The 23,894-nt window shown below is 41.4% G+C and overlaps 1 protein-coding gene across 3 annotated transcripts in view; it reads left to right on the top strand.

Annotated features, from left to right (window-relative positions):
* GBE1 (1,4-alpha-glucan branching enzyme 1) overlaps nt 1-22,076 on the top strand; it is a 290,444-nt gene extending 268,368 nt beyond the window's left edge. For all 3 annotated transcript variants that reach the window (XM_077819979.1, XM_077819985.1, XM_077819991.1), the window contains one exon: nt 19,711-22,076. In XM_077819979.1, coding sequence (XP_077676105.1) covers nt 19,711-19,767 — 57 coding nt within the window. In that variant the 3' untranslated portion in view covers nt 19,768-22,076. The remainder of the gene's footprint in view (nt 1-19,710) is intronic.
* The last annotated feature ends 1,818 nt before the right edge of the window (nt 22,077-23,894 follow it).

Genomic DNA, 23,894 nt, shown 5'->3' with positions numbered 1-23,894 from the left:
TGTAGATATACTGAAATTTTTGTTTGTTTGTTGGTGTTTTTTTGAGGGAGGATATTGAAGTCTTCCAAAATCAGTGTTTGCATGAAAACAATAGATTAAATTAAAGGCCACTGGTGATGGGTATGATTTGTTTTGATTTTCTCTTTGACATTCCACTTAAATTTGCTTGCACCTTCTTAGGACAAAATTATTGTTATATTCAAATATTCTTTGCAGAGAAAGAATGTGCATTTTAATGTGCATTTGAGTTATCACTTTGATAATCACCATATTCATTTGCTTCATTTTCATGTATGAATAACTTTGCATGCTTACCTTATGATTAGAGATGGGTAGAAACTCTCATTTTTGCATTGCTGCTTCCCCACCACCACCCCTCTCCACAAATTTGGATCTGAGCAAATCATGTTTGCAAGAGGCTTCTACTTCCTTAGCTAGCATAAAAACTATGTAAGGTAGAATTGACATCAAACATTCCCACAAAATGGTTTGAGGGGGCTCCAGCTCTAGGCTGACGTAAGGGTTCCACACACTACCACAGATAGGGTCAGGTATATATTGTAATTTCTTTGAACCAAAACCTTCTATACTTCTTCTGTCAGAAGCTGCCTTTCACCTTATCAGAACGTTTATTTTGAAAGCACAATCACTAGCCATATATAAATCTGGAGATTTTTTATTATTATTTATTTTGCCATTTTTCCATTCTGAGATTTTTGTTCCATCTACTAATGAAGCCTGACTGTGTACACAATATATTGTATAACCATTTTCTGCTCTTGAGTGGCATATGTGAAGTGACTTGGTTGTCTTAGCCAAGTTTCTACTGGATATGTATCTACATTACAAAAAGCTACAAACACAGCTGGCACTCTTGTTCAGTCTTAGTAGAAACTAAGTTTTGAAAAGGCATGGATATTACACTCACCATTGGAAGTGAGCCGTGTGGTTCAGGACTGAGCCACATTGGTTTGTCAGCATGAGGAAGTTTGTACTGTATCTCTCCATATTAGATTTATATCATCATATCACAGTGTAATAGATTCCACTGTATCACGTGAGTGCCAGTACTGTTTCTGCTGTGCCATATCTCTTCTGAAGTTAAATGGAGGACTTCCGTTCCCAGGGCTGCCCCATCACGCTTTTTGAGCACTAAATTAATTTTGTAAATTGACAATGAAGAGCGTGTCATCGTTTTTGTGGGAATTATGTTTCTCAGCCGTTTTCCTTGTGGAAAAGTTCTTTTCACTTCATCATGTCTTTCGTCAGAGGATTGTGAAGACTTTTGTTAACAATTATTTACTATCTCAGGCTCGTGGCGCCCTTATGGCGCCGGTAAGTATTTCTATCGATTTTTACTGACAGGAAAAGTGAGGCACCAAGAAGTTGTGATTTTTCTCAAGGTTCCTTAACAACAGAGGGCTCCAGGAATTCTAGCTTCCAGACCTCTAGTCCCAACCCACTACTGTAACCATTGGTGAACATTAACTCTCTGCTACTAACTTGTTTATAATACTTACAAAATTGTTACCCTTAACTTGGAATGTAAATACTATTTTTAATTCTTATATGAGGAATGTGGCAAATGCAAAGCAGATATGTCCAGACATGAAATGGAAAGCTGGGACTTACTAAGAGTGCGTGGAAGAAAAGCATGCAAGGCATACATCAGTAGGCAAAAGCAGTTAATATTTTCTTTGAGAACAAGCTGTGGCATGGCAATGGCACATCAATGTCAGAATCCCAAGAGTGTGAGTCACCTCACTTTTTTATATCCCCCAGTGATCCAATTCACAGAGCAACTTGGATGGCAACCTCGTAAGAAGCCACCAGTTGGAGGTAAAGTGCCAGTAAAAGGAAACCAAGGTTAGGAAAGAGACGGAAAAAAACCAAGATGAAATGTTAGTACTTAAAATAGTTGAACCAGTATGGTAGTTAGAGCTTTCAATCCCTATTTTGAAATAAAGCCTGTCTAAATACCAATTTAGATCCCAATCCTTGGATAAACAGTCATCTTTGGGGGGCATTATTACAAATGTAGTTAATATTTTCAAAGCTGACTAGGTTATTTCACCATAGAACTCTCATTGAAATTAATGAAAGCTGTACAGTTACCTTCTCCACTTGATGTTGACATTTTCAACTGTTTTTTACTGTTTGGTAAATCATCTTGTCTTCTCAAGAAGATGCTTGAGAAGGGCTACGGGTTCCTCATTTCAAAAGTTTGAATTCCTCTCCACTACAATAATAAATAATAAAAATAGTAAACAATATTATTATGGTGGCACACAATCTGCACCATAGTTAAGATTGCATCTGAAATGTTTTGTTTAAATAAAGCCACCTGTGAAAGCACTATACAAGAGAATAAAAATATATACAGAATAATACTGTTCCTGGAAATTTAAGCCCAAATAAACATGGAAGGTTAATTTTAAAGGAAAGATAATATATAGAGCGTAATCTTCATTCAGTAATATTTTTAGAAGGAACATCTTCAAAGTGATGATAGAAAATGAGCAGGAAGAAAGTGAGACACATGTGGAGGGGAGGGAGAGGATGAAGAGTAAGTTCTGGAGTGTAGGACTTGTTCCAGTAAACTTTGACTAAAAGTGGGATGATGGTATGTGAACCCAGATACTTGTTTGTAAAGGTCATAAGGAGCAGGTTTGAAAACCATTAAGGGCTTCAAAACAAACAAACAAAAGAAACCTCAATCTTTTTCCATTGTTGACGTATCTAAATGCTCTCATTTGCTAATTTTGCCATCTTGATGCTCACTCCCATTTCCCAATCATTAACAAAATACATTAAATACCACTGATCCTACAGTGGAATCTTGATGGCATCCCACTGTTAACCTTTTGCCATAATGAAAATTGACCTTTTATTACTATTGTTACTATTAGCCAGTTCCTATATGGGACAATACTTTACTTCTCATACCATGACAACTTTCCCTAATAACCTTTTGTGATGGACTTTGTCAAAGCTTTTTGAATGTCTAGGTAAATTATGATGGTTCACCCTTTCCTTTTAAAATTTGATGAGGAGCAGGGAGCTAATTACAGTGCTTGCTCATTATAACTGACAACATCTTACATATGGTTTCTACTTTTGTCAGGTATAAAACTGTTCACCAATTTTTTTTTCCAGTTCATTTGCCTAAAAATACATTTTTCTGTCAAACAAAGCTATTTATTACTTCGGCAAATTTTGCAAATAGTTTCAGTCCAATAAGATTTTAAAAAAATACTGAAATGTGGGGGGGTTTTTACTTTTTCAAAGGGAAATATTTTTACATTTTAGCTAGTGTTACTTACCTACTGAGGAGAGACAGAAATTACTTGATGGCAGCGCATGTGTGTGTGACTTGGAGTTTCAAATGAAGAAAAGTATAATATATATTCAAAAATATACCAAATCATACCTACCAAATATCTGAGGGTTTACTCTATTTAAATTCATTGCATTCAGGGCACATTGCGTTTTTTAATGGAGGTTTATGGATGAAAGTAATAAAGGAACAGTGAATCGTGTAGCTGTTTAAGGGTATTTTGTACAGTAACACCACTGACAATTGTTCCTGTGAGTCCTTTTACTGAAAATACAAAGCCATCGTTTTTATAGTAATTCTGCTATTCCCAGCTTCAGAGCATCAACAATGTCCACATACAAAAAAAAAATTGTTCCTGTCTATTATAACTATAGAAATATATGTAGATCTTGCAATATATATTTTACTGATATTTTTGCTCATGCTAACGTACTGTACTATAATCCTCTCTGTTATAATTGGCCTGCAGCTAAGCCATTAGCAAAGTAGAATGGATTTTATAAAAAGTATAATTATATATCTATCAGTAAAACTTAAACTTAGCTTTTACTTTTGCTTTAGTTGTGTTGAAGTAGCTTGAAAAAGTCACCTTTTTTAAGATAGGGAATTATTCAATTTTCCTTATGCACTTATTCGTATAGTCTGTTTCCGATATATAATAAAATAATACAACGATTCACAATCAGTTCTATTTAATTTAGGACACTCTCAAAGTAACCCCAAATAATATATAGATACATAATTATAATTTGGGGTTACTTTGAGAGTGTCCTAAATTAAATAGAACCGACTGTGAATCGTATTAAGAAAAATCCTTATTGTCACTTTTCACTTTGGCTCTAACATATAATATTCAGTACTAGAATTCAATTTTCTGCATTCCTTGAGACAGTTAATAGACTAAAGCATTATCATAGAGTGAAATGCTATAAAGCACTTTGTGACCCTTATCTTTGAAAATAGTCATTTGCATAACTTTCATGACAAGGATTTGTGCATTGATTTTTAAGGGCCTGATGTAGTCTTTAGCTGACTGGGATTTTTTTAGACCATAAAGATTATGTAGAATAAGCTTTGTAGTTAGAAAATTAACTGTTTCTAAAAGAGAAGGGGATAAAATAAAGGTTAGATCTTTAATACCAGCCAGCTTTTTTGATATTTTTACCGCCTATTGTGTACCTGATGATTAAAGCTTTTTAGTTTCTATTCATACATGTTCTTAGATTATTTGATTTCTGAGGAAAGAAAACATACAGTGGGATGGCTTCTAAAACACCTGGTACTTTTCCAGTAGACTGCATTAGTGTATCATACTCTCTTTAGTTCCACCTCATTCCTTGTTTCCCCTTCTGTAAACAAAATTATAGAAAAATAGCACAAGAGAAAACAAGAGAAATCTTGTGATAGTCTCTGCAATAGCTGAAGTTATTTTACGTAACTGAGTTGAGACCATTCTGAAAAATTACAAATATTTGTTATATTAAAGAGCCTACCATCCCCATACATCTTGTATGCTCATCTGTGACATAAGGCTTGCCTACATGGGGACACTCGGGCAAATTAATCCAAATGTACTTTTCATATAGATGAATTAAACCTCATTTAAACCCTCGTGTGGATGCTCTTATTCAGAATTAAAGGGGCCTTAATTGGTTAAGGTCCTTTTCACTGAATTGAACTAATTTCACTGAATTAAGATAAACCGAATTAGGGCCACTTCAATTCTAAATAAGAGCATCCACAGAAGGGTTTAATGTGGTTTAAGTAATCCACTTTAAACATTAATTTGGATTAATTTTCCTGAGTGTCCCCATGTTGGCAAGCCCTAACACGACTTTCTGCTTTCTCTCACAGATTGCCCATTGAGGGTACAAAAACTCTCATCAGTGATTAATAGCCACCTATCAAAAACTATATTTCACAGGCCAGTCTGCATGTCTTTGTCCCTGCCAATTTCATTATTGTCCTTTCAATTAGGTATTTTCATAGATGCTAAGGTCAGAAGTGACCATTAGGATCATCTAGTCCGACCTCCTGCACAACGCAGGCCACATACTATCACCCATCCATTCCTGCAATAAACCTCTCACCTATATCTGAGCTATTGAAGTCCTCAAATCATGGTTTAAAGACTTCAAGGAGCAGAGAATCTTCCAGAAAGTGACCCATGCCCCATGCTACAGAGGAAGGCGAAAAACCTCCAAGGCCTCTTCCAATCTGCCCTGGAGGAAAATTCCTTCCCGACCCCAAATATGGGGGCTAAACCCTGAGCATATGGGCAAGATTCACTAGCCAGATACCCAGGAAAGAATTCTTTGTAGTAACTCAGATCCCACACCATCTACCATCCCATCACAGGCCATTGGGCCTATTTACCATGAATATTTAAAGATCAATTAATTACCAAAATCATGTTATTCCATCATACCATCTCCTCCATAAACTTATCAAGTTTAATTTTAAAGCCAGATGGGTCTTTTGCCCCCACTGCTTCCCTTGGAAGGCTATTCCAAAACTTCACTCCTCTGATGGTTAGAAACCTTCGTCTTAATACAACTCTGCTCTCCCATAGTCATTTTCTGTTCTGAAATGTGACTGAGAGCATGGCTACACTTGCATATGTAGTGCACCAGGAGTTAAACCAGCCCTTGGAGACAGCAGCAGGGAAAGTGCTGCTGTGTGTTCACAATGTGCTTAGGGTGACCAAACAGCAAAGACGCAAAGATCGGGACATCTGGTCACCCTAAATGTGCTCCTTGTGACTGTGGAGCATGTCCACATTAGCAGCTCTTGCAATACCACAGAAAGCAGTGCATTTTGGTAGCTATCCCAGTGTGCAAGTGGCTTCAGCATGCTTTGGAAAGGGTTTTGCAAAGCATGAGAGGCAGTGTGTGTCAGCATGCTATCTTGTAAATTCAGACAGCAGGAGGGGGAAGGGGAAACCCAACATCAGCCTCCACTCACTCACTCACACACTCACACACTCACACACTCACACTCACACTCACACTCACACTCACACTCACACTCACACTCACACACACACACACACACACACACACACACACACACACACACACACCCTGCCTCTAATGGTTTGCTTTGTGTCTCAGCTGTCAGAAACGGAGCTTTGAACGGGGATATCAGCATGCCTGCAGCCAAGTTCAAAACAATGACCAGAGTGAACGCTTGACTTCAGGGGATTATGGGATGTTTCTGGAGGACAGTCGCAGTGCAGTAATGCAATAATTTATCCACATGGACACAGCAGCGCTCCAGTCAGGGCGCAGAAAGCTCTATGCTTCTTGTGGAGGTGGATTACCAAGAGCGCTCCAGCCAAGGGATCCGGGAGCTCTAAGTGCCTTGCCAGTGTGGACACTTCAGGAGTTAGGGTGCCCGGGGCTGATTTAATGTGCTCTAATTTGCAAGTGTAGCCTAGGCCTTAGGACAGAGGTCTAAACCCTTTGCAGCATATAATTGATTACTTATAGGCTTTCTTGCAGAGGTGAATTTTGAAGGATAAGAGGATAGTCAGCTTATGGACTAGTTCAGAGAAGGTAATGTGAGAAGCTGACAAACATGCAGCGGAGCTGGAGGGCCAATGTGATGAGACAAGAGCTAACAGAATGGGAAGGGCAGTGTTATGAAGGACCTTGAAGGTGAGGACCAGGAAGATGGAAATTGATCTAGTGAAGCAGAAGAGGATACAGTGGGAGGGATTCAGAATTGGGTGAAGTGATTAGAACAGGCAAAGATGATGATTTTAGCAGCCAATTTTCTATGAAGAGGAGAGATACGATACAGGTGTTTGGGAGGCTGGAGATTACCGTAATCCACATAGGGGATAATGAGAGCATGGATGTGTCCTAATACTTTCTGGATAGGAAGAAAAGGGTGGATCTTAGAAATATCATGGAGAAAGAAGCAGCAACATTTGGACACAGCTTGATTTTGTAATGCAAACGAGAGGGGGAACTCAAAGATATGAACCTCACGTTATGGGCTTGAATGACAGGGAGGATGATGTGGGTGTTCAATGGGTGGTGTGCAGAGTGAGTTGGGAGGGAAAACCAAGAGTTCAGTTTCATCTCTCATTAACTTCAATGGACGATGAAACATAAAGAAGGAGATTCAAAGTCAGGCTCAGATTTGGTATTGGAGGGAAGGGACAGATCAGGATTGGAGATAAGATTGTAGTTGAAAACATGTTAGTGGGTGAAATAATCCAGAGACTGTGTGTAAATGGAGAAGAGTTGGCAAATAAGACCCTTCTGGGACCCCTGCAGCAAATGAAAGAGTGGGAGGAGGACCCACAAAAATTATACCCATCTGATAGCTTAAGAAATGAAACAAGACTTCGAGGGGCATGATCAAGGTCTGTGCTCATGTTAATGTTGAACTCACCTGAAATTTGGATAAGTTTTGGCCAAATGCACGAGCATCAGCCTAAATCCACAAACTTTGAGCAGGCACAGGCTGATACAGTTCTTAGGGCCAAGAAGCAACCCCACCACTTGTGCAAATCTCTTCTTTGTTGCCTTTTGGGAGAAAAGAGTTTGTGTGTTTACCCTGTCCCCGTTCAGCTCTTGGATGCATCCTGGTGGCCACCTCTGGAGAATCTTCCAGAGACCCAGTAGCAACTTGAATATTACAAAGTTATAAGAATGGGGCAGTCACAAAGTAGGCTGAGTGCTTTCTAGTCCCTAAGGTCTTCACAGTACTCTTCTCTGCCCCTTGTTGCAGTAGGAGAGGGAAGATGTTCTCTTTCCCACAGCAGTGGATTCCTAAACAGACAAAGTGAGGAGAAAGCACAAGATAAGCCTTAGTGCACAGTTGCTAGGAAACTTGTTTTCTTAGAGGTTTGGGTGTTACAAGTCCACTCAAATGGATCCTGCAAGGCTTAGTTCTTGGAAACACAAACTGGATACTGCAGGGCTTGTTCAGCCCTAATGAGGACACATTTAACACTGTTTAAAACATTTTTGGCATCAGCAAATGTAAATTATTCAAGCTAATACCTGATAATGCTCTTTTGCTAAAGTATGTCTGATCCTTTGTCCAGAACATCCTTCTTTGTGTTTTATACCACTTAAGGCACGGCAACTGATAGATGCTTCTAAAATGATCTTGACTGTTTAGTCTATGTGCTCTGTTAAACCTTTGAATAACATTCCTGTTCTTCATAAGAAATTACAAGAAATTACAACATACAAATTCATGTATTTTGAATAAAGGGATGTAAGTCCTACAGAGTGTAAGAGATGCATGCATTTGTCAAACTATCATTGTTTACATATAACCTTCTGCTGTCTCTTGCACACAGTTTAGGTTGGCAATTCACAGGTAAAATATAATGCCCTTAGGAAGATGAAAATTGGGAATTAAAAACCGTAAACACCACATTTTAGGAAATATGTGTGTGTGCATTCGAAGTATGTTTTTGAACTCCAGAAAGTGGCATGTGACAATACAGAGAGAAATAAAGACCTGATCCTCTGCAAAAGAGCTTCCAGTCTAAATTGCATGGGACACCAAGTGTTAGTAATAAAAGAAAAGGAAGGGGAGCTAGAACAAGGGTTAAACATAGAATTGCATTTTACATAAGTCATACATCCATTTTGATTGCTTCGTTGTTTTTAAGTACATTAATGCATTTTGTGTATTATGTGGACTTTTAAGAGGGTTTTAAATTAGGAGTGGACAACATGTCTTGGAAGGCATTAAAAAAAATCAAATGTACATAATTAGTGGTATCAATCAATGGTGATGTTTTGTGGTATTACAGCCCTGGCTACCCACTTCCCCCACCCCTTGTGGGACAGTGAAAGCAGCTGTATTGGACCCATCCTTTGGATCCCGTGTGCTTTCAAGCCAAGTGATTCTGATCAGCATCCAGACATTGTTGCAGGGACATTATTGGAGTGCAGATTCCCGATATGGGAGCCTGCAGTTCAACTGTCCTTGGCCTTGAGACTGGTGCTGAACCCCTGCAAGCCTTCCAGTAGCTTATGCACGCTCTCCCCAGAGCTCTGTCTTTGTGGGTACTCTGGATTATAGTTGAACTGTTGGTTCAAAGCAACAGTTAAGGAGGACAGTACTGTGCAAAGGGACTTCTTAAACACACAGATGCACTTTTTACTCTTAGCATAGGAGAAATTTAGATCAAGTGAAAATAAAAAGCCTATACACAATACCCCTGCACAAACCTTAGATTCCTCACACCTTTTTGAGAGTTCTTGGTGGGGGTTTGGTCAGTGTCCTGTGAGGAAGGCAAGCCCTTCATGCCCCACTCCTCCAGTGTGTCTTGTGCTTTGTTGGTGGTATGGTGTCATGGCACGGAGAGCATGTCTCCTTCAAAATCAGTCGGACACATTTTCTGCTTTCTTCTTACTTTGGGATTTTCCAAGCTTCATCCCTGAGAAGTGGGATTGCTAGTAGAGGGTTTTAAAATCAATGGCTTTGGCTGGTAACCCTCATTGTCTCACCAGGTCTAGTCAAGGCTGACAGCCCTGTTCCATAGTCCGTTTTCTACTGTTGCAGTCAATATGGAAATCTGTCTTCAGCCTGAGGAGATTGAGAGCTTGCAACCACAGTGAAAAGTGTTTTCCTCTCTGTCACAGTGTGACTGGCTCTTTCAAGAGGTAGCAGGCTCCAATGCACCTGTGATTGATTAGCTGCCTCCCATAAGAAGGCACCTGGGCTATATAAATGGGGGAGAGACTGAGATAGATGGATCAGCCAGGAAAGGGGCAGGTGAGAGCTGCCTGAGGAGGAAAGGAGAGACTCTGGGAGAAATAGGAGCAGCAGCAGCAAGCTGGAAAAGAGAGCCATTGAGAAGAGCAAATAGGTAATAAGGAGGACTGGCCACGCTTGGGAACACCTGCCAGGTTAACACAGAGCTTTTACAGAGGGCCCTAGGAAGAACCAGCCCCAAACCAAGAGGGTTTATGCTGAAGGGTAGATTGCAGTAGCACGGTTAGGACTCACAGGCAGGGAGGTTGGGCTGATGGAACACTACAGGGAGTACTGTCACACAAGACTTGACTTAGAGCTATCAGAGAAAAACTGTGGAAAAGAAGCAAAACTAATCTGAGAACAATTGGGTGAATGGCCTGGAGAGTGGAACCCTGGAACCAAGGAGAGAGTGAGTCTTGGAACAGACTGGAGATGGACTCTCGGGAGGGTGAGTTGGAAATGTCCTGGAAGTGGGCATTGCAAACAGCTGTGAACCTGTTGTACATTGAGATTTTGGGAGGATGGTTTTATCACAAGGGTTCTGTGGCCTATTGAACGTGTACAGGAATAAATTATGCTTAGAGGCAGGTTTTTGAATTGGACATTGAGAAAGACTTTGTTCCTTTTATGGCTGAGGGGAAACTGAAGCAGGCACGCTTGTCATGCTGTAGCCTGCTGCAAAAGGGCATAGAATTATAGGTCTGGAAGGGACCTCGAGAGGTCATCTAGTCCAGTCCTCTGTAATCCTAGTAGGACTAAGTATTATCTAGACCAGGGGTGGGCAAACTACGGCCTGCAGGCCCCATCCATCAGACGTTTTAATCCAGCACTTGAGTTCCCACTGGGGTTGGGAGTTTTCCCCGCTCCATGCATGCCATGGCTCCATGTCGCTCCCGGAAGGAGCAGCATGACCCCCCCAGCTCCTACATGTAGGGGCAGCCAGGGGGCTCTGCACACTGCCCCCACCCCAAGCACCACCCCCACAGCTCCCATTGGCCAGGAACCATGGCCAATGGGAGCTGCAGGGGCGGTGTCTGCGGATGGAGCAGTGCGGAGAGCTGCCCGGCTACACCTCCACATAGCAGCCAAAGTGGGGCCATGCTGCTGCTTCTGGGAACTGCTTGACATAAGCACCACCTAGAGCCTGCACCCTTGACCTCCTCCCAGTCCCCAAATCCCTGCCCCAGCCCTGATCCTGACCCACCCTCTGAATCCCTCAATCCCAGCCCAGAGTACCCTCCTGCACCCCAAGCCCCTTGTCCCCAGCACCATCCCAGAGCCCACACCCCTAGCCAGAGCCCTCACCCCCCCGCCCCACTCCCCAACTTCCTGCCCCTGCCTGGAGCCCCCTCCCACACCCTGCAATCCTCATTTCTGGCCCTAGCACAGAGCCCTCACTCCCAGCCAGAGCCCTCATCCCCTCACTCATCCTAGGCCCAGCCCCAATTTCATGAGCATTCATGACTCGCCATACAATTTCCATACCCAGATGTGGCCCTCTGGCCAAAAATTTTGCCTATCGTGATCTAGACCATCCCTGACAGGTGTTTGTCTAACCTGCTCTTAAAAATCTCCAATGATGCATCATCAAGGTAGGCGACTGCATATTCTCCTAATCCCACTAGGAGACCATCTACAAGTCTTTGGAAGGTGGCGGGTGCATTTCGCAGCCCGAAAGGAAGTACATCAAATTCATACAGCCCGAGATGTGTGCTGAAGGCTGACTTTTCCTTGGCAGATTCATCTAGCAGTACCTGCCAGTACTCCTTGGTTAAGTCCAAGGTAGAGATGAACTGGGCCCGTCCCAGTTTCTCTAATATTTCATCTGTGTGTGGCATTGGATAGTTGTCTGGGCGAGTTACAGCATTTAGCTTACGGTAGTCCACGCAAAAATGTATTTCCCCATCTGGTTTCGGAACTAGAACCGCTGGAAATGCCCATGCACTTCCAGAGGGGCGGATTACACCCATCTGTAACATGTCCTGTATTTCCTGTTCTATAGCAGTTTTAGCTTGAGGAGACACCCGGTAAGGTTGGACTTTAATTGGGCGAGCATTACCTGTGTCAATGGAGTGGTATGCCCGTTCAGTCAGTCCTGGGGTGGCTGAGAACGTTGGCGCGTACCTAGCACACAGCTCTGGATCTGCTGTCACTGCATATGCCCAAGGGTCATGGAGAGGTTCACCTCTTCCACACCACCAGCACTTTTCCCTTCGTAGTAGACACCTTCAGGCCACTCAGTGTCGTCTTCTCCCTGGGCTGTAAACTGACAAACCTTTAATTCTCTGGAATAAAAGGGCTTTAGAGAATTAATATGGTACACCTTAGGCTTTTGGTTGGAGGTGGGGAATGCTATGAGATAATTAACAGCTCCCAGGCGCTCCTGGACCCTGAATGGCCCTTCCCACGATGCTTCCATTTTATGGGCCTGGAGCACCTTTAAGACCATGACCTGGTCCCCTATTTTGAAGGAACGCTCTCTGGCATGTTTATCATACCAGGCTTTTTGCTCTTTTTGAGCATCCTGTAAGTTTTCTTTAGCAAGGGCTAAAGAGGTTCGGAGGGTGTTTTGTAGGTTGGTTACAAAGTCCAGAATATTAGTTCCTGGAGAAGGTGTAAATCCCTCCCATTGCTGCTTCACCAACTGTAATGGCCCCTTAACCTCACGGCCATATACAAGTTCAAATGGGGAAAACCCTAAACTGGGGTGTGGTACAGCTCTGTAGGCAAAGAGCAACTGCTGCAACACTAGGTCCCAATCATTGGAGTGCTCATTTACGAATTTACGTATCATGGCCCCCAAAGTTCCATTAAACTTCTCCACCATGCCATTTGTTTGATGGTGGTAAGGAGTGGCAACCAACTGATTTACCCCATGAGTTTCCCAAAGGTTTTCCATAGATCCTGCCAGCAAATTAGTCCCTGCATCTGTGAGGATGTCGGAGGGCCAACCTACCCTGGCAAAAATGTCTGCTAGTGCCAGGCACACGCTTTTAGCCCTGGTGTTGCTTAGAGCTACTGCTTCCGGCCATCGGGTGGCAAAATCCATGAAAGTCAGTATGTACTGCTTTCCTCTGGGTGTCTTTTTCGGAAAAGGACCCAGAATATCCACAGCTACTCGCTGAAATGGAACTTCAATGATGGGGAGTGGCTGGAGAGGGGCTTTGACCTGGTCTTGGGGTTTTTCCACTCTTTGGCATACTTCACAAGACCGGACATAGGTGGAAACATCCTTGCCCATTCCCTCCCAGTGGAATGACCCCCCTCAAACGGTCTTTGGTCCTGTTCACCCCAGCATGGCCACTAGGGTGATCATGAGCTAAGCTCAAGAGCTTGGCCTGGTATTTAGTTGGAACTACCAACTGTCTCTGAAGATGCCAGTCTTCCTGGTGTCCACCAGAAAGAGTTTCCTTGTATAAAAGTCCTCTTTCTACAACAAACCTGGATCGATTAGAAGAGCTGAGAGGCGGTGGGTTGCTCCGTGCCGCCGTCCAAGCTCTCTGGAGACTTTCATCTGCTTCCTGTTCTGTCTGGAACTGTTCCCTTGAGGCTGGAGACATCAGTTCCTCATTGGATTGTGGACCTATGCTTGGTCCCTCTGGAAGCGATGTAGGGGATGGGGCTGTTTCCGTTGACTGTGAACCGCTTTCCGCTGGTGCACTATGTTGGGATTCAGTCTCCGGCTGAGCCTCTTGTGTAGGGTTATCGGCTGCTGCCGGTTCAGGTTCGGTGGGGCCCTCTGGTGTGGAGGTTGCAAGTACTGGATTCAGAGCTGGCAAATGGTCTGGTGCTGGTTGTTCCGCTGGTTCCGGTTCTGGGATTGGTTCCGTCTGGGTCTCTGGGACTGGATCCACTACTGCTGTTGCAGACATTGGCCTGGGGTCCGGGTCCATCACCTCTGACCGGGTCCTGATAGAAGTTTCCAGAACAGAACTAGGCCTCACAGCTTGTTTAGCCTGGCTACGGGTGACCATTCCCACCCTCTTGTACCGCTTCACATGATTGGCCAAGTCTTCCCCCAACAGCATGGGGATGGGATAATCATCATAGACTGCAAAAGTCCACGTTCCTGACCAGCCCTGGTACTGGACAGGCAACTTGGCTGTAGGCAAATTGAAAGAGTTGGACTTGAAGGGTTGAATCGTCACTTGGATCTCTGGGTTGATTAAATTGGGGTCCACTAAGGAAGCATGGATAACTGATACTTGTGCTCCGGTGTCCCTCCACGCGGTGACCTTCTTCCCGCCCACACTCACAGTTTCCCTCTGCTCCAAGGGTATCTGGGAGGTATCTGGGCCTGCGGACCTCTGGTGTGATCCCGGAGCAATGAACTGTAATCTGTTGGGGTTCTTGGGGCAGTTGGCCTTTACATGCCCCAGCTCATTACATTTAAAACATCGTCCAGCTGACGGGTCACTGGGGCGAGGTGGGTTGCTGGAGAACGGTGTGGTGGGACAGTAAGGTGTCTGGAGGGTTCTTTGGGAGGTAGGTGGGGCCTTGGGCGGCCACCAGTAATAGGGTGAGGTCTGGAGTTGTCCCTTCTGGTCTCCGCTCCAACTGCGACCAGTTTTCTTCTTCTCTGCCACCTCCACCCATCTGGCTCCAATCTCTCCTGCGTCGATTACAGTTTTGGGTTTCCCATCTAGGATGTATCTTTCTATTTCCTCAGGAACACCCTCTAAGAATTGTTCCATTTTCATTAGGAAGGGAAAATTTACTGGAGATTCAACACTTGCTCCGGATATCCAGGCATCCCAATGTTTCACAATGTGGTAGGCATGTCGGGTAAATGACACGTCTGGTTTCCACCTTAGGGCTCTGAACCTCCGACGAGACTGCGCGGGTGTTATCCCCATTCTGACTCTCGCCTTGGATTTAAACAGTTCATACTTGTTCATGTGTTCTTTAGGCATTTCAGCTGCCACCTCAGCTAAGGGTCCACTGAGCTGCGGCCTCAGCTCTACCATGTATTGGTCAGTAGAGATGTTGTACCCAAGGCAGGCCCTTTCGAAGTTTTCTAAGAAGGCCTCAGTATCATCGCCTGCCTTGTAGGTGGGGAACTTTCTGGGATGGGAAGTGGTACCTGGAGAAGGATTGCTAGGGTTTGTTGGTATATTCTGCTGTGCCTTTACCTTCTCCATCTCCAGTGCATGCTTCCTCTCTTTTTCCTTCTCCTCCTTCTCCAGCCGCATGAGTTCTATCTTTCTTTCATGTTCCTTTTGTTTTTCCTCAGCCTGAAATCTGGCTAATTCCAGCTTTTGTCGAGCCGTGGATTTTGTCATCCTAACCTCTCTGTTTTTAACTAACTTTACACCCAAGGTTTAGAAATAAACAAACAAAACTTGGCTGTAAAATTTTGCTGTGCTGAAATAGAATACCTATTCTCTGATAGTGATTGTCAGCCTACAGAAAAAGACAATTCCCTTTGTCTCTGCTCTGGCCCCAAATCAAAGCAAAAAACCTCCAACTACTTGGAAATCTGCTTACCAGCAGCCTAAAGGAAAGAAAATTCCTTTTCAAACCGGTGCTCCTTGTAAAAAAAATCAAAATCCTAAAAAAAACTTGCCACTTTTGTCTCCAGGCAAATGGGTAGAACACCCCTCCTATTTACTTTTAGGGGAAAAAAAACTTCTGGTTTACAAAGATTGTGAATTTCCCTGCAGGAGGTTAAGTACCCTGCCTCCAAGCAAAGAAAACCTGCAATTCACAAAGATAATCCCCTTTTATCTCTCCTCTGGCCCCAAAACAGAGAAAAACAAGCTGCTTTCCAGCAGCTCCAAAGGAAAAAAAAATGTCCTTTTTAAAATCTGTTTTTCTAGTTCAGAAAATCTCAAATTGATCTCAAAATGATTTCAGGTTAATCCCACCACTCTGCCACCATGTCAAGGTTCCTCCCCCACTCTGAACTCTAGGGTACAGATGTGGGGACTTGCATGAAAACCTCCTAAGCTTACTTTTACCAGCTTAGGTTAAAACTTCCCCAAGGTACAAATTAATTTTATCCTTTGTCCTTGGAATATCCACTGCCACCACCAAACTCTAACTGGGTTTACTGGGAAACGTAGTTTGGACACGTCTTTCCCCCCAAAATCCTCCCAACCCTTGCACCCCACTTCCTGGGAAAGGTTTGGTAAAAAGCCTCACCAATTTGCATAGGTGACCACAGACCCAAACCCTTGGGTCTGAGAACAATGAAAAAGCATTCAGTTTTCTTACAAGAAGACTTTTAATAGAAATAGAAGTAAATAGAAGTAAAGGAATCACCTCTGTAAAATCAGGATGGTAGATACCTTACAGGGTAATTAGATTCAAAATATAGAGAATCCCTCTAGGCAAAACCTTAAGTTACAAAAAAGACACACAGACAGAAATAGTCATTCTATTCAGCAAAGTTCTTTTCTCAGCCATTTAAAGAAATCATAATCTAACACATACCTAGCTAGATTACTTACTAAAAGTTCTAAGACTCCATTCCTGGTCTATCCCCGGGCAAAAGCAGCATACCGACAGACACAGACCCTTTGTTTCTCTCTCTCCTCCCAGCTTTTGAAAGTATCTTGTCTCCTCATTGGTCATTTTGGTCAGGTGCCAGCGAGGTTACCTTTAGCTTCTTAACCCTTTACAGGTGAGAGGATTTTTCCTCTGGCCAGGAGGGATTTTAAAGGGGTTTACCCTTCCCTTTATATTTATGACAGTCGGAGATTCCACAACCTCCTTGGGCAATTCATTCCAGTGCTTCACCACCCTGACATTAAGGAAGTCAGCGTGTGCCAGCAGTTGCCATACAATAGTCTCTGCAATAGTATAATTTCCCTTATTCTTATGAGAGCTCTCTAATACCTATGTATACCAGTTTGGGGGCAGGGGGAAAGTCTTCTGAATAACTTCTATGGTAGCAGTATAATGAATCTTGATCTATATTCATATTTGTCATAGTTGCTGTCAACTGTTTTACCGCTGTTTAACATTTTATTAAACACCTGATGGGTGCTACAAACCCTGTGTGAAATCCATTGGTGTGATGGTAGTTTTCAGTGACTAGGTGCCCACATCTTTGTCACTGCTTTGAGTCAGCAAAGAGGGTTGTCAGGGTTCCCTCCCCACTCTGAACTATAGGTTACAGATGTGGGGACCCACATGAGAGATCCCCTAGGCTTTTTTCTACCAGCTTAGGTTAAAAACTCCCAAGGCATAAATTCTCCCTTGTACCTTGGATTAGGTAACGCTGCCACCACCAAGTGATTTAGATAAACTCAGGGAAAGGACAACTTGGAGTTCCTACTCTCCCCTAACATCCCCCCAAGCTCCCACACCTCCTTTCCTGGGGAGGCTTGAGAATAAACAAGATGAGCACAGACCAACCTTGGGTTTTTTTAGGACACAAAAAATATCCAATCAGATTCTAAAAGAAATAGAACTTTATTATAAAGAAAAAAGGTAAAAGAAGTACCTCTGTAAAATTAGAATGAAAGATAATCTTACAGGGCAATCAGATTGAAAACCACAGAGGATTTCCCTCTGGGCCGAACTTTAAAGTTACAAAAAGAAAAACAGGAATACACCTTCCTCTCAGCACAGAGAAAATCACAAGGCAAAACAAAAACAAGCTAATGCATTCCCTTGCTAGTACTTACTAATTCTAATGGAATTGGATTGCTTGCTTCCTTGATCTGTGTCCAGCAAGCACACAGAACAGACAGACCAGGCCCCCCCCAGATTTGAAAGTATCTTGTCCCCTTTTTGGTCCATTTGGTCAGGTGCCAGCCAGGTTACCTGAGCTTCTTAACTCTTTACAGGTAAAAGGATTTTGTGCCTGTGGCCAGGAGGGATTTTATAGTACTGTATACAGGAATGTTGTTACCCTTCCCTTTATATTTATGACAAAGCCGAATTGTGAAAAAGCATGGAGACGGTAACTAGATAAAATTCCTGTAAGTCAGGAGTCAGGCATATAGGCAGTGCGGAGTTCAGGTACAGTAGGGCTCATTGAGCTGCAGCTCTCGTGGGGATAAACTGAAGACTTGGTTCCAAACTCTCTAAATATGGCACATTTCCCAACCACTAAAACTGCCTTTGAAAACATGTTTAAAATTCTGGTTTGTAAGAAAATGCAATGGTGTCACATTGGGCCAGCTCCTCAACTGGAGTTAATTGACATAATTCCATTGACGTCAATAGAGCTATGCCAGTTTACTTCAGCTGAAAACGTGGCATAATATTTTTAATGACTTGTTCTTAACTTGGACACCAGCCGGAACAATCATCATTATTCCCTTTGTCAAACTTCATTTTTGTAGTTGTAACTGTAGTAACTTTTCACATCTGTGGAATCATTTTTACTGGAAAAGAAACTGGAAAAACTCTCTATGATTTAAATCCACATAATGAATTTCTCTATAAATCCATAACTTCCAAACCTTATTCTGTGAACTAGTTGACTCAAACCAACTTTATTTGGTATTTCCTCTTCTCCTGAACAGATTTGTAGGAGTTATTTATCAGTGAAACCTTAGGGGATATCACTGTGTTTACTAGTGACAGCTGAGATGCATTGGACATGCTATGGTCTGGTTCGATGAAGATCAGCTGTTCTTTTTTTCTCTTTTTTTCTAAAGCTGTTTGCTTTTACGCCTTTCATTCCAGTTGCGAACTCTGAAAGCCTTTCAATACTGTCAGTCAGGCTCTAACTTGGAGATAACATGGCTGAAAATAGCAGAATTTTAAGAATGCGAAGGGAAGGAAAGATGGTCTAAACAAGGACATTGTCAAACTGAAACCCATAACACTCAATCGTGTGTTATTTTATAATTGCATTTTTAATGAGTTCTGCATATATGATCAGTTGTATTTTTCAATGGTTAGAGTCCCACATAATTTGACATGTACTGTTTACCAAATATTTTGCTGTGTTTTTCCCGTTATGAATCTAATCTGTGGTTAGAAGGAATGTCGTATAAATATAATTGTCACAAATTCTTTTTCATCTTTGAGAAATCTTTTCAAATAAATCAAGTTATCATAATCATGTCCAAAGGTTAAATAAAAACATCATTTGACTAGAAAATCAGAATTTAGCAATGATCAATTGGAATCAATTTCTATGTTCAACATTTTGTTCTATCAGATACTTATGTTCCATAGATGTCAGAATGGTAAAAAAGCATTGCTGTGTTTATATTTCTTGTATTTACCTGTGTGAAATGACATCATAGACCTTGGGGCAGCTTTAATTCACAACACAATACTGTTCATATGCTGTGGTAAGAGCGTGTAATTTATCACTGTGCGGTCTATCAACCTAGATGTCCTCAAGCTTCTTAAATCGGCAATTGAAAATCAAATGGAGCCCTCTAGTGGTAATTGCATAAAATATCACCCTAGGGCTGATCTTAAGTAAGGGGGAAAATCCTACAATGAGGGTATGATTAAGATGGTCTTGTATGACTCGGACATGGGAGAGTGGGCTTACACTTAATGTGATTCATATTAATTGCACATTTCAAAAAATGTTTGGTAAGATTTAATGCCCTAAAATGTTTCACACTCAAATGCTCATTTATGTAATGATTTATACAGCCCCAATGAAAAATCATGTCAAGTGTAATTCATGTTCTTTTCTGTTGTCATTCTTTTATTAGGTGTACATTCCAAGCAGAGTGGCTATTGTGCTCCAGAATATGGATATCCCGAACTGAAGATCTTCATAACCATCACTGGAGAAGCAAAATGTGGAGAAGAAATATTGTAAAGCACTCAACATCACACAGTTCACACTATGAATGCTTTTTGAAACTAAACATAGTAATATTAGGTCATTGAAATGTAGGATTAATATTTACATATAATTACAGTGCTCTCAAGTTGCTAAAATCTAATTCAAGGCGACAATATATGAAAGAAATAAAAAGAAAAATGCATCTTTGCATTTCTGATGTTACAGCATTACATTTTAAAACATTTCAGAGCAGCTGGCATTCTCAATTAAACTATCATTTCCAGTGTCTTATCAGGAACAATGTTGTACTGAAAGTGTTCTTGCTCTGATTTCAGCAATTTCTTTGAATGCTTTTTTATCATTTTGATATTGAATTCAAATACTCATTACAGATCATTGTCTCCTGTTAGGATAAAGAGAAACAGCATGTTGAAGTAAAACATAAATAATCTGACAAAAGGCAGCCTTCTGTGTTTGAGGGATCCCATTCTGCAGCAAATTCCAAGATATATCTAGGGTGTGCAGTTTTTCCAATCAGGAATACTGTCCTCTGCCATTTTTATTTAATGAAAATTTCACAGTAAAATCTTAAAAGCTAGTGGATAAACTGGGACACATGTCCCTTGGGTTCTAGTCATGGCTGTCTGTCACTTATCTGTTGTGCAGTCTTGGGCAAGTCATTTCACTCTGTGTTCCTCAGGTTCCATATCTGAAAAATGGGGCTCATGATACTTGCCTACCTTTTGCAAAGCATTTTGAGGTGAGAAGTGCTCTGTGAGAGCTAAGTACTATTACGTTTACTGAAATGGTACAATAAGTGAAACAATTTTAAAAAGAACATTTATTCTTCTACGTACTCTCTCATAAATCTAAGGACTCTGTAGCCAGTGGTTTCACTGCTTCCTAAAGCTGCCATTTAACTTGGAGCACTTGTAATGTTGATCTTGCATTTTTATAATTTAAAAAATATTTTGCTTACCAGGGAAGAAACAGTATTAGAAATATAGATCTATGTTATTCAAACCAAGCTTTTTGATATGTTCAAGCTAGTAAATGGTTTGGAGTGCTCGCTGAAATTGTTGTCTAAGTGAATTCTTTACAAGAAATCTAGCATAGTAAAGAATAAGATTCTGTATATTCAAATTGTATCAGCAGAGTATTCATTTTAACTCTGAAAAGGTCGTACAGATTTAAAGACAAATGCTTTATTTTGCTACACTAATTTAAAAACATGTTGACCTACATATTTGTATATGCTCCAAAATAAGGTACTGTTTTGCTTTACAATCCATTTTGATTTACAGTTTTATTTTATATATGATATAAAATGATATATATGATTTTATAATTTAGAAATATTCAACAGAGAAAATGTCCACAACAAGTTTTATTAATTCAGGGGTCCTCAATGCGGTGCCCGCAGGTGCCATGGCACCCGCCGGGGCATTTTTGTGCGTCCGCAGGACACCCCACCACCGAAATGCTGCTGAGAAGTGTTGCCATTTCTCGATGGCATTTCGGCAGCGACGCTTCTTCCCGATGCCACTTCTCTGCGGCAGCATTTCGGCGGCGGGGTGTCCAGCGCCAGCCACAGTCTTCTGGGAATAGCAATATGCTATTAATATGCTATGCCACTGTATTAATTCATAGTTCTATACATCAGTCATCTTCTGTGTAAGTCTTCTAAATGGCCAAACATTTATGCCCACACTGACAAAAACCTTGCACGTTTTTTAATATACTTATTAGAACTTTAACTTGGAAATATTTCGAAAACAAAAGAATGACTGGGACAGCATAATATAACATGATGGGAAACCAAAGTCTTTTGATAGATCTCACATTAAAAGGGGTTCATGAACATCCCAACTCTTACTGTATTCTGTGCAACAGATATGTGAAAGACCAATACCATATGCAACTGTGCTATGTAATGTCACAGCTCCATTTCCCCCCTTAATTCATTGTGCATTAATGAGCTATAAATGCATTCCCATACACTTATGCTTAAAAAAGTACACTGAAGTGTTTTAATAACTGGAACCAATTATTGTTTCCAAAGTTGTAAACTTTGTAGTGAAATAAAAAGCAATGTAATTATCTGCTATATTTATGTTAAATTGATCTACTAATATATTCTGTAGATTTTACTGGCACATGTTCCAGCGTTCCAAAATGTAATGCAAGGCAATTGCCCTTGTCAAACTTTTGTGCAAGAGAAGCAATAAATGTGTGATGTGAAGTAGAAACTGTAAAATTACATGCAAATAAACTGCGAGAAAGGTAAAACATAAATGCATATGTGGTTTTCTTCACTCATAAAAAAATGTGTAATAGTATAATACTGGAGGCTAACACTAGATATTACTGGTAGGGTTTGAAATCAGGAATTTGCCTCAAGCAGTCAGAAGCAATCCAGTGGTTTGCTGCTCAAGAATATGTTGTTCGTTTTATGTACTGAATACTTACAAAAGATTATATTTAAAAACAATTAAAAGAATATTAAGGTTGAAAAGTCAGGCACTTAAGTTAGGAAATGCCAGAATTAAGGTTGCCTGTGCAAGCTTCATTTGACCTTCGTGTATGTATGCATTACAATACCGTCTTGAATGACACGATCACATACTCTTGTATTCCATAGAATCCCTGTCTCATTGGTTACAGAGAATGGATCTGCTCTGGGGATGAATCAGGGTTGTGTTATGAAGCAGGCTGCCTGCAATCCCCCTCCTCGTTGGTTTAAGACGTTGGAAGACGTATAGTGAATGAAGAGGGGGATTGCAGAAGGTGAAAGGATGGTCTCTTGTCATTAGACATAAGGTGGGTGAGGTAATGTGTTATATTGAACCAACAGAATGTCCCCTTAGAGAACTAGATTCTGGTCCTGCCTGGGCCACAGGGTTCCTATGTGATGCTGGGCAAGTCATTTAAACCAAGTGGTCACTGCATTCCTCATTTTCTTGGTATCCAGTTTGTGACAGCTGGGGTATGATTTTGCAAAAGTGATGAGCACTTGCAGCTGAGGACCATATTAGCTGTGCTCTGAATATATAAAGTGCTATCTAATGCTAAGTATTCATGAAAGTCAGGCCCTAGGCTTCTCAGGTTGGGCATGCAATATTAGGTGATACATTTGACAATTTTGTCTTTAATCTGAATGCTTCAGTTTCCCAGTGAAAAATCAGAATAATATCTCATCTCGCACAGGTGCAATGAAGATATATCCATTAATTTTTATAAAGCATTAAGATAATGTAGTGGGACCCCCATAATAAAGTCCATAAGGAAATTAATAATTATGTATTCAATGGGTTTGGGGGTCATACATTAAAGGTTGAGAATAAAAAAAAATTGAATACACATCTGTTCAGTGAGTACTGTCCATCCTGTACACTGAATGGGGCAGCAGTCATGAGGGGGAAAAAAGTATATGATCATATAGTTGGACTGTATTATAAAGCATAGGCACAGAGGGTTCAAATTAAGGTTGCACAGGCATGTAACCTTAATTCTGGCACTTACCAAATTTCAAGTGCTTGACTTTGCATCCTTAGTGTTCATTTAATTTATTTTTTTATGTATTTGTTAAAGTTTTTAAAACTTAAATGATAAAAAATTAATCGTGGAACCATATTGATCCCCCCCCCCCCACCATCCCCAATTTGTCATCAGCAGGTCTTGAAAGTTTAGATCCATGGCATAGTCCACTACCCTTTGAAATAACAGACAAACCAGTAGCCATTGAAGTCTGTTATCTTCTGTGTGGACCATCAACTAAAGGAGATGAAGACACACTTGCCAGTGAGTTCCAGAGGAACGCACTAGACAGCAAAGGAATTCTGACTCACAATTATAGGGTTGAATCCTAGATTCTGTGGGGGAGTATTTTCTAGTGGTTAGAGTCTTCTGGTCCTAGCCCTACCCTTATCAGCTCATATCTTCCCCTTTCTCTGTTCCTGTCCCCGTCCTCCACCCTTGTTCTTATTTTCATCCCTCCTTTGTCTTCTGTCCACATTTTGCTCCTATTCCTTCTCCCCCTGTCCTGCATCTCTTCCCCTTTCATCTCATCTGTTCCTCACCCCTGCATTCAAAATGGGCTGTTCCACC

This window comes from Eretmochelys imbricata, chromosome 1 (genome assembly GCF_965152235.1).
Source record: "Eretmochelys imbricata isolate rEreImb1 chromosome 1, rEreImb1.hap1, whole genome shotgun sequence".
Lineage (NCBI taxonomy): Eukaryota > Metazoa > Chordata > Testudines > Cheloniidae > Eretmochelys > Eretmochelys imbricata.
Note: the sequence above shows the minus strand (reverse complement) of the source record. Positions and strands in the feature narration are given on the sequence as shown.